Raw genomic sequence first — 11,358 nt, forward strand, 5'->3', positions numbered from 1 at the left:
CCGGTGGGGCTGGGGATGCCCGGTACCGCCTGCCACCCCCCCCACTCGTGCCCCCGGACACCTCCGTGCCGCCGCCGCCCCCCCCCTCCGCCGTCACTCGTGTCCCGGAATTCGGGGGGCGATGCCCCCGGCCGCCGCTAGAGGGCAGCACGGCGCCGCCACCCCGCGAGTCCCAGCGCCGTCGGGTGCGGCCCCTTTAAGGCAGGCGGCGGCCGGAAGTGCTGGCGGCCGAGGCCGCGGCGGGTACTGCGCATGCTCCCTCCTGCCCGGCCCGTTTCCCTCCCCCTCCCCCTTCTCTCAGCCCCCGGACTCGGCCGCTCGGCGACGGTAAGCGCCGGCCGGCGCCGCGCTACGGGAGCCGGGAGGGGCCAGGCGGCGGCGCGGCGGGGCGGGGCGGGCGGGGCGGGGCGGGAGGGGGGCCCGGCCCGCCGGGAAGGGGAGGGGAGGGGGCGCCCCAGCGCGCGCCGCCGTACGTGCCGCCGCCGCGAGGGCGGACGTCGCGCGCCGCGGGGGGGGGGGGAGGGGGGGGCGGGCGGGAGGGGGGGGGGCCGTGCCGCTGCGTCCGCCCTCGGGGGGGGGGGGGCGGGGGGGCAGAGGAGGCCACACCCCTCCCCCGGGCAGCCCCGCCCTGCCGCCGTCGCGCGCCGCGGGGGGGCCTCGTGCTTTCCCCCCCCCCGCCCTTGACCCCTGACCCCGCGGGGGGGGTCTGACCTCGGTGACCCCCCCCCTTCGGGTGACCTCGGGCTGCCGGGGGGGCCCGCGGCCTCTCCCCGGCCGGCACCGGGGCCGGCGGCTCCCGGGGAGGGGGCGCCCCCCCCGCGCGGCCCCGGGGGTCCCGCCAGCCCCGGGCCCGGGTCGGCCCCTGCCCGCAGCCGGGCGCTCCCGGGGCTTCCCCGTCTCCCGGCGGCCCCCCCCGTGCCGGAAATCCCGAGGAAGCCGCAGCCCCGCCGGCCCGCAGGGGGTCCCGGGGGAGCGGCCCCGGGGAGCGCTGCCCGGGCGGGGGTCCGGCAGCGACATCCCACCCCGTTCAGCCCGTGCGAGCGCGGCGGCGCTCCGTGACCCCCGCCGAGGTTCTCCCGCGGCACCGCCGCCGGGAATACCGGCTTCTCCGCAGCCTGCGTGCGGTGGGAAGCTCAGCCCCGGGCGCGTTCCGGTAGCGAGGGATCGGAGCATCCCAAGGGCTGCCCGGCCCGGGGGACAAGCTCCCTCTGGGAAACCTTCTCTCGCTCTTGCCCAAACCCACCGTGCCAGTTTGCTCGGCCGGTGCCAGCCCATGGGGCCGGGGAGAGCCACTGGCTGCTGCTGGCTTGGGAAGTGAGGAGTGGGATGGGACTGGGGGGCTCTGACTCGTGTCTGCGTCGTCGGCTGAGATGTTCCCAGCTATCGTGATCGAGAGGGGAGGAGAAACCCTCGTGCGTGTTGGCAGGCGCTCGCCATCCCTCTCCGGTGGTGAATTTAAAACGCCCGGGCCCCTCTCCGGAGCTTCGGACCCCGCAGTCCGTCCGTGCTGACCCGGTGTTTGCTGCGGCGGCACCGGGCGATCATGCTGGCACACCGCGGCCTGCCCGTCTCCCCGCACAGGCCGCGGTGCCGCCGCGGCACACACCTGCCTCTGCTTTGCCCTCTGCAGCACCGCGGCACCCCGCCACCGCCGGGCTTCATGTGAGAGATGGCGAATGCCGAAGTGAGCGTCCCTGTGGGTGATGTGGTGGTTGTACCAAGTGACGGGAACGAAGGGGAGAACCCGGAGGATACCAAAACCCAAGTGATCTTGCAGCTCCAGCCGGTGCAGCAAGGGTGAGTTGAACGGTACTGGTGTGCCCAGTACCGTTCGGGAGGTGTGGGGTGGGAGGGGTGGGGGGGGTCCCTGTAGGTTTTCGGGGTGTGGGGACCGAGCGTCGCTGCGTTTTCCAGGTCTGCGTCGGTTCTGTGCCGCACACGGTAGAGAGGAAAATACAAAGCAAAAAAGCTTTTGTGTGCGTCGCTGTCGCGGGGCCTCCGAGGACTGGGATTGTCCTGCGGGGACGCGTCCGCACGGTGCTGTCTCGGGATCATGGCAGCCCGGCGATGGCTGTGGCAGTGGGCAGGCAACGAGGTGGTCACGGTGCTGCCCTGGCCACGCTTCCTCCCAGTCTCCTTCTTCCCTCTCTGGCTGCGGGGTGGCTTTTTGACACAGTGCTGCTGCTGTACATGGTGCTGTATGCCCGCATGTCCAGATCCGCATATGTGCCAGCCTCTGCGCCAGCTTTCCCCTAAAATAATGCTCCTCTAAAATACAATGAAGCTGAGATGTTGGAGGGAATATTGTGGTACCCCTGGCAGCTGCTGAGATGTTGGAGAGAATATTGTGGTACCCCTGGCAGCTGCTGAGATGCTGGAGGGAATATTGTGGTACCCCTGGCAGCTGCTGCGGAGAAGCAGCTGCCACCAGGTGCTTCGTCTTAACTCTGGATCGATCAGGACATAAATATCCTGGCTCCAGTTTGATAATATTTGGAGAGCAGGGTGGCTGTAGGCCTGACGGTGACTCTGCCCTGCGGGAGCACCCGTGCTGCAGTGTCACCCAGGGCTGGAGGGGGAATCCTGGGGCACTGAGCTCTGCATCCTGTGTCAGAAACCAGAGGAGAAGGCACAGGGAAGCGCACTGCGGAGCCGTTTCAGCGGTGCCGGCAACGCGGAGGGTGCGATGGCAGGACTGGGAATGCCTCTGCGCGGTTCAGTCCTTGGGATTATTATCCTATTTGGTGTGTGCCAAAAAATGCCCGTGATTGAAACAGTATCAAACGAAATCCACTTCCCTGGAGGACAGGCAAGAAAGAAATCAACTGGATTTTTAACCCCGCGTGGTGAGTCTGAATTTCCCGTGGTTTATATAGTTCGTTTATGGATGGATGCTTTCACAACAGGATTTACCAAGAGGGCTCTGAGGCCAGCGCCGCCGTAGTGGCCGTCGAAACCCACACCATCCACAAGCTAGAAGAAGGGATCGGTGAGTTCTCGCTTGGCGTGGGCACAGTCCCCTCCTCTGCAGGGCTGGTCGCCACGGAGCTGGTGCCTCCGGTTCGCTGGGCTTCCTTCTGGCTCTGCTCCTGCAGATGCTGTTTCCCAGGCATGGATGTGGGTGCAGGGTCTGGGCATACTCTGGAATAAGAGTCTGCTGTTACTGCTTGGTCTCAAAGTCCTGGAACTGAGATCCTGGCTCTCCTGCAATGAATGGTAAGGGCTCCCACGGGGTCCAGGGGAGCCGAGGTTTCACCCTGGTCTTGGTGTGCAACGCTAGCGGGCAGGAACGGTGGTTATGAGGATGGTGGTTGTGCCTGCTGCTGGCTGAAGCATCACTCTGATTACTGCTGCTTTGCTGAACGAGCAGCCTGACAGTTTGGGTTGGATGTTCAGAAGAACCGAGCAGGTTGGCTCCGAGTGCTCCCTGCCATCCTGAGGACTATGTGGGAAAAGGCTTCTGTCATTAGGTGCTGTCACCAGATCTTGACTGGCATTCTGCTTCCTGTGTGGGTGGGGGTCTCGTGGCAGTATTAGCAGAAACTCCACGTGTGAAGAGAATGTGTTGTCAGTAAATAGCTGATATTGCTGCTAAAGAGATACCAGAGCTCCAAGAAATGCGAGAGACATCTCTGCTTCAAATTTTAAAGCTGTGTTTTCCCACCAAGATTGTTGTCATTGACCCCTCCCCCCTTACAGATATGTTGGATTTCTGATCTGATGTTCTCCTGAGAGATGAGCTTCATTTTGAGTGTTGCTATATTAAAAAGCAGATGCCAGTTGCTGGCAGAGCTAGTAATTGGAGAAGACTAAAAGAGGACTGATCCTGAACTGGGAACGGCCCTTCTTTTGATTTCCTGAGTGTAGGTCTCACAACCTGTGAGTTTTCAGCTCCCACCTTATGAGATTTGAGCTTCTTAGGTGGAAAGTTTCATCTTTCACCTCTTCCTTCCTCAGACCCCAGCACCATTGAAACGAACGAGGAAATCGAGATCGCCTATCCCATCACCTGCGGGGAGAGCAAAGCCATCCTGCTCTGGAAGAAGTTTGTCTGTCCAGGAATTAATGTCAAGTGTGTAAAGGTAAGGGAGTTTTCGCAGTAGGTTCCTTCTCTGCTCTCAGGATCTGGTGTTTGGCCCCCACAGGACTTTCTTACTTTTTGTGTTTCATCTGAGCCTTGTCCTGGAGCCGAGTGACTTTACCTTTGCAGCGTGCTGGATTGTTAGCACTAAAACTGTTTCTAGCATGGGGAGAAGTTGGGGAGGAGCGGGTTAAGGAGGGAAGGCCTCTCACTCTCCGTATGTTTCAGCGTTGCTCTTCATTACTCTTTAAAGCAGGGTCATATTTGGCACTTGACAAGGGAACAGAACAGGTATCCCAGGTGGATACCTGTGTCAGCTAAACATTGCTCAGCTTTTTGAGGTAATGGGAGTCCCTTGGAACCATCCCCAAGGTGACTGTACATGCTCACAGAGGAGCTGTGAGCTGTACGAAAGCCTTCAGGGCAGTTCTTGGCAGGTCATGCCTGCAGACACATCCATGGTGGAGTTCCAGGCTTTGCTGCACCAAGGGGTTCAAAGCTGGTAGCGAGTTGAAAAGGAGCTCCTCTTTCTGTGTAGAAGTGAGGGCTTAGATGAGCTGTGGACTGGCTGTGTTGGATGTCCCGATACAGTCTTCCTAAGCGATGCTACCCTGGGTTTGCTGAGCCTTTGTTTATCTCCTGTCAGTTCAATGACCAACTGATCAGCCCGAAGCATTTTGTTCACCTGGCTGGGAAGTCTACCCTAAAGGACTGGAAGAGAGCCATTCGCCTCGGAGGAATCATGCTGAGGTATTTGACTTGCCTACCACTGTGTCCAGCTTCAGGGCTTCATCAGTGCAGCTGCAGGATCCCAAGCAGGCATTTTGTCTGCTTTGCAGTCCCCGGGAGATCTCTTGGAAGCTCACGTTACCTGGCCAGCAGCCTGCAGAGATCCTGGCCCCATGGTCTGAGGGGCAGGATTCCTCATCCTGTGCAGAAGTGGCCTTGCCTGGGGGACCTGGTACTTGGTGGGGGTGGAACAGGACTGGAGCCCTGTATGTGAAGCTGGGGGATGGCTGGCACTTGCCATTTGAAAGCCCTGCAGGAGATGTTTTGTGTGCTGAGTGGCGCTGGGTCTCCCTTTCTCCATCCTTCCCATGGCCGTAGCGTTCCTACATGGAATACTCCCTTTTGTCTCCAGGCTGAGATTTGAGCTGAGCCTGGTTCTCTCCTCACTCCCTGCACAGGAAGATGATGGACTCGGGGCAAATTGACTTCTACCAGCACGATAAAGTTTGCACCAACACCTGTCGAAGCACCAAGTTTGATCTCCTGATCAGCAGCGCCAGAGCACCGGTGCCGGGGCAGCAGAGCGTGGTGCAGACTCCTACGTCGGCCGACGGTAGGAAACCAGTTAGCAGTGTCATGGGAGCTTCCCTCCGATGCTCCTTTGCCTCCCTGGGCTGATCAGTTTGGGTTGGCCCCCTCACAGGGGCATAGCAGGGCAGTCCCACCATTCAGCAGACTGCTCTGGTGTCTGGGGAGGCAAACGCTCCTTGAGTCCGCTTGGAGAGGTCTCAGCAGCATCCGTTAGGGAGCTCTGCTCCGTAATAATGTGAGGGCTGGAAAGCAGCCGGTATTAAGCAGTGACTAGAGGCAGCCTTGGGAGCCAGGGGAGGCTCACCTTGAAGGCATCCCTGTTGTGGGGTCACCCTGTGAGCAAACAGCTGAGAGTTTGTACAGTGTTTTGTGATGTCCTATTTGAGGGTCTGTTACAAAGGGCACAAAGATGAGTTGATGCTCAGAAATGAATCTAGGCATGCTGACCTCCTCTGGAGCAGCCTGCTCCGCATCCTCTGGAAGTCCAGGAACAGGGTATGAAGGCTGGACATGATTTGATTGTCATTCCAACTGCAAATTCTCAGCGAATCCCGTGCTTCAGAGCAGAAAGTGATCTCTTTGCTGAGGTTAAGGGAGAAGACTACTCCCAACTGCACCACATCGTTCAGCTGGGCAGGTTACATTCCTCTGAGACCCTGGGTGAGATGGCAGAGTTGTCCATAGGCTAAGGAGGAGCATCACGGCCACGTGGTAAAACCTTATAGCAGCTACACATGGGCTTAGTCCCAAATTTGATCCAGAAACTTAGGATTGAGTCAGATCTGTTTCCCTTCTATAAACCAGCTTGGACCCTGGCTCTTGTCATTTCCTTGGAGATCAGGGTATCTCTAGGGTACAGAGCTCCCTGTGGGTGATGCAAGGGGAGAAGGGTGACTGGGCTGAGCCTTATTTGTTCCCTTCTTTATTCTGATCCTTTTCTGCTCCTTTTATGCCAGGACTCCAGTTTGCTTTCTGGAGGGCATGTGGTTTTCCCTCCAGAAGCCCCGGAGCCTTTCCCAACCACAGTTCCGATGAGAAGCAGCGATATTTGCTTTTAGCTAATTTAGTTGAAAAAAGCCAGGCACAACCAACTTGACGATGAGAGTGAAAAACAGCCTGGGAGGGGTGAAGGGGGTTGAAAGCAAAGCAGGGATTCAGGGCTGGCACTCCGGGTGCTGCAGAGAGAGCTGACGTTGCCTCTCTGGCAGGGAGCATCACCCAGATCGCGCTGTCGGAGGAGAGCATGGAGGAGGGGATCGAGTGGAACTCGGCTCTGACGGCTGCCGTCACCATGGCCACTGAGGAAGGCGTGAAAAAGGACACGGATGAGATCTCAGGTAAGCTCCAGCTGCTTGTTGGGTGTTTTCTTCCCCTCTCCTCGCCTGTTATGATCTGGAGACTGAAATCCTGAAAATAAGGAGAATTTGGGTCCCTGCCAAACAGAGCTGCTCACGGCTGCAGGCAGAGAGGGACTTCAGCCCTCACTTTGTGGCCAGTGGCTGATCCCCCAGATCTGTTGCTACTAGTTACAGTGAGGGGCTTTTTTTTTTTTTCTTCTTTTTTTTGTTCATTCTGAGGATGTAAACGTCTGCCAGGCTGGAGCCAGACTGAAACCGTCAGTGAGCAGTGCCCCCTGTTAGTGCCCCCTGTTAGTGCCCCCTGTTAGTGCCCCCTGTTAGTGTCCTGTCAGCTCTCTTGGCTGTGTCTCTCTGGCCGCCGTGCCTTGCATTCCCTCTTAGGAGCAGTACGGAAGCTTTGGCAGAATTTCCTCAAACAAAGATTTTAAGCTCTGCATCTTGCGAAGATGAACAGAGGCAGTGAAGTGTTGCTTTGGAAGTCATGGTGCTGCTTGGAAACACGTTACTGCTGCCTGGATCCATTTTCCTTCTTTTGAGTTTTGGTTTTTGGGTTTGTTTTTTTTTTGCATGTCATATCCACCCCAATGGCCAAGTTAGAAGTTGTCCTGCAAAGTTATTCTTGCCTGAAAGGTTTAAGGTAGCCTTGTGGGGAAAAACACCAAGTGCTTGGACATGTTGACTTCTTTTCCCCTCTCCTTTTGCCAGAGGACACGCTGATGTTCTGGAAAGGAATAGCTGATGTGGGGCTGATGGAAGAGGTTGTGTGCAACATCCAGAAGGAGATAGAAGAAGTCCTAAGAGGTGTCCAGCAGAGGCTGGGTCAGTCTCCCTTCCAGATGACAGGTAGGTTGTGAGCCACAGCCTCTGGCTCTGCGCTGGGGGAAGGATGCTCAAAAGGGCAGCTGCAGGCAAAAAAAAGTGACAAGGGTCCGTCCCCACCTTTGAAGCTGGTGAGTCAGGGTGGTGAGCCAGTTACGGCTCATTAGCTGAGCTGTGGGAGCTGAGTCTAGGTGTGGTCTCAGCCTGCCCAACTGTGAAGTGCATTTGCTTACACCACTGTGGGGCACAAGGACACAAGGTGCCACCCTTTCTCCTGAGCAAAATAACCCTGGCAGCTTGCTGAGACCATCGGGTGACTGCCCTCAGCTCCTGGTCCTCATCAAAGCCTGCCCGGATTCACTCCTCGGACCAGAGGTATTGGCACACTTTTCTCCGTGACTCTGCAGGCTTAAACAGGTCCTGCCCCCTCACTTCACTTCTCGTTCTGTCTTCACTTGTGCCAGAAAACCTGTTTTGGGGCTGAACCAGATGAGGGAACTGATCTGGGTTAAAAATAACTCCCCTCCCCTCTTTAGGGTTATTTTTAACTTGGATCAGTTCCCTAATCCAGTTCAGCACATGCCCCTGTGAACACAGGGTTTGAGAGCACCTCCTGTTGATGCTCTTGCTGAGGAACATCCATGTAGCCACAAACTTCATTTTACCCAGGATACTTTTTTTTTTTATCTTCTAATTTAGCTTTGGACTGGCGGATCTCTGTGTCTGGTAGGTGGCAGCTTTTGGAAGCTGTGAGTGATTGAAGTCAGTGGATTATAATAGAAATTTTGCACAGCTTTCAGTGAAGCTGGCATGTTAATGGCACTGTCAGCAGCACGGGGTGATGATTTGTAGGTGGAGAGCTCGTTTGTATCTCCATGATTGCGAATTTTCATTTGCAGCAATTTTGAGCTGCTTGGGTGACACATCTCTGTTTCATTTTCTTTGTCGTGCGAATGGGATTGTTTAGTCCTTGGGTGTCAGAAGGATGAAGGAGCTGGGTCTGCCCTTGTCAGCCAGCCCCTGTGGAAGAACAGAGAGAGTTTTACAAAAAACAGCAGAAAATTTTTGGTGTAATAGGAGCATCTTTTCAATATCTGACTGAGTCCCACCCATGGGACTAGGCACTCATCCCCGTGTGCTTTCCTTGTAGATGCTGCGGTCTTGAACAACGTTGCCCACACGTTTGGCCTCATGGACACAGTCAAGAAGGTTCTGGACAACAGGAAAAACCAGACGGAGCAAGGAGAGGAACAGTTCCTTTACACGCTGGCAGGTACAGTCAGTGCCTGGTGAAGCTTGTCACCCTGTTGCTGCTCTTGGGAACTGATGTGACTTTTCCTTCGACACACGGACTGCGGTTGGGTTATCGTTCAATACACGCTGACCCAAACCAAACGCATCCCAATCCCTTCCCATCCTAGGGCCTGAGTGGAATTTCCCCTCTCCCTCGCCTCGCAGTGAGCACTCGCTTGGGGCGTTCGGCAGCCCAAAACCTGTGCCCTTTGCTGCAGGGGTATGAATCCCATTCAGTCAGCGTTAGGAAATAGGAGCTGGGAGCTAGGGGCTCTGCAGCGGTCATCGGAGCTGCAGTGCTGTGCTGGGCCTGAGCTAAGAAGCTTCTCTGTGTACGGGGTGCTGAGTCCTCTGCTTGTCTTGGTGGGGAGCCATCGGGTGTCTTGCACGGCGTCCCCTGAGCTGAAGCCAAGAACCTGACCTGGATTCCCTAGAGCCACTTGCTGGATGTGTCTCCCTCCTCACTGTGTCCTGTAGAACCTCTTCTTATCTGGGATGTCCTAGTCCCCTACTGCCCTGGATAAATGAGATTACTGTGCTACTTCTGACTTCCAGTGTTCACACAGGCACGGGCTGAGGGAGGTGTCCCCAGTGCAGGTGCTTGGTTCTTGGGGAGGGGACCCAGCCAAGCTCAGGAAGCAGGTTCTACTGTCTGGAGGGGCTTGTCCACTCTCCCTTCTAGGTGAATCTAGCTTGGGGAGCAGGAATGTGCATCTTCTCATCAGTGGAAGGATAATGGAAAGAGCAGATTGGTACAGAGCATTGCTTTTTCCCTATCCGGGCACTGACAGCCGGCCAAAGCAGGCTCAGCAGGTGCAGAACATTGACCAGGTCGGTGTGGGTGGCAGGAAAATCTGGTTTTTTTCTTTTAGTGCAGTTTGATCTTGAGTGGCACGCTAAGATCATGCTCAGCCGGGTGGTTAGGAGACCTCCTGTCGCAAACGCGGGGTGTCACGGTTGTTTGTGGAGCCCGCGAGTCCCCAGGAGCTCCCGGAGCGTGCCGGCCCCAGCCCACCGCGCCGCTTAACCGTTCTCTTTGCAGACCTGGAGCGGCAGCTGGAAGAGCAGAAGAAACTTGCCAAGGACCAGAAGGCAAAGTCCCAAACCATCCAGAACGTGGTGCTGATGCCCGTCAGCGCTCCCAAACCCCCCAAGAGACCCCGCCTGCAGCGCCCAGCCTCCGCCACCGTCCTCAGCCCCTCCACCCCTATCCAGCAGCCTCAGTTCACCGTCATCTCGCCCATCGCTATCGCACCCGTCGGACAACAGTTTTCCGTGGGCAACATCCCAGTGGCAACCATTAGCCAAGGCTCCAGCCCGGTGACTGTTCATACCTTGCCGTCTGGCTCCCAGCTCTTCCGATACGCCACCGTGGTGTCGTCCTCCAAGACCAGCTCCTCCGACACGGTCACCCTCCACCCGTCCTCCAGCCTGGCGCTGCTGAGCTCGGCAGCCATGCAGGACAGCGGTGCCCTGGCGAACGTGGCCACCGTGGTCAACCCCGTGGAACTGGTGGCCATGGAGTCCGGCCTCACTTCCACCATCCAAGCCGTGGAAGGCACCTCGGACGACGGGCAGACCATCATAGAGATCGACCCGGCGCCAGATCCCGAAGCGGACACGGATGAGTCGGAGGGCAAAGCTGTGATCCTGGAGACGGAGCTGAGGACTGAGGAGAAAGTGGTGGGAGATGTGGAGGACCATCAGCACCAGGTCCATAATGTGGAGATTGTGGTCTTGGAAGACTAGTGGGGAAGGCAAGCGTCAGTTTGGGAAAGAGTTGGGGATTTGTTTTATTTTGGGCTTTTTGTTAAGCATCTTTGCCAGCCACCTCCTTTGTTTCCATGGATATTTTCATTGTACTGTATATAATATATATATAATTTTTTTTTTTTTACAAAAACAAGCTGGAGAAAAACGTGAGACCTGGAAAAGGCTCCGTCTCCGTGGAGCACTGAACAATACCGCCTGTTTGCAGGGTCAAGGAGAGACTGGATCTCTGCTGAACAACCCAACTGGGAGGAACTGGACGAGGGCTCCCGGCGCCGAGAGCGCGCCGTGGCCCGGCCACGTGCTTGGTGCTTCTGCTCCGGGCCCGCCCCGGCCCCGTTATTTTATTTCAGAGAGACGATAACCAGTGGTTGGAGCGTTGATGTGACTGTGGGAAGGGGGTGACTGCTTTGGGGTGGAACAGGTACCTCATTTGTATTTTTATTTTCCCCCAGGGAAGGGAATTCTGTCGGACTCTTCACTGTCACCTCAACTGGGATTTTTTTTTTTTTAATTATTATTATTATTATTCTTGCTTTGGGGAAGATGACAGTGACCCTGCCTTTACTGTCCATCTTCTCCTCCTCCACACAAATTGTTTTTATATTTCTGGTTTTTTGTATTTGTTTGCTCTCCCTTCCTTTGTCCGGACTTCCCAGCTGCAAAGCCCTGGGACCTACTCTCCCCGGTCTCAGGGTCCCCGTATCCCAATCCCAC

The 11,358-nt window shown here is 56.8% G+C and overlaps 1 protein-coding gene across 2 annotated transcripts; it reads left to right on the plus strand.

The window, feature by feature from the left end:
• Window positions 1–298: 298 nt before the first annotated feature.
• On the plus strand, window positions 299–10,659 carry LOC104372470 (glucocorticoid modulatory element-binding protein 1). Of its 2 annotated transcripts, none has more exons than XM_086626047.1 (10): window positions 299–327; window positions 1,631–1,797; window positions 2,877–2,989; window positions 3,958–4,082; window positions 4,728–4,831; window positions 5,269–5,423; window positions 6,610–6,738; window positions 7,465–7,602; window positions 8,729–8,851; window positions 9,914–10,659. In XM_086626047.1, the coding sequence occupies exons 2-10, from the start codon at window positions 1,670–1,672 to the stop codon at window positions 10,618–10,620; spliced, it is 1,722 nt and encodes a 573-aa protein (XP_086482173.1). In that variant the 5' UTR covers window positions 299–327; window positions 1,631–1,669; the 3' UTR covers window positions 10,621–10,659. The 2 variants fall into 2 exon arrangements, with proteins under 2 accessions (XP_086482173.1, XP_086482174.1); XM_086626048.1 differs by having other exon boundaries at window positions 2,907–2,989.
• The last annotated feature ends 699 nt before the right edge of the window (window positions 10,660–11,358 follow it).

The sequence above is a fragment of the Tauraco erythrolophus genome, chromosome 24, assembly GCF_009769465.1.
Source record: "Tauraco erythrolophus isolate bTauEry1 chromosome 24, bTauEry1.pri, whole genome shotgun sequence".
In the NCBI taxonomy this organism is placed as follows: Eukaryota; Metazoa; Chordata; class Aves; order Musophagiformes; family Musophagidae; genus Tauraco; species Tauraco erythrolophus.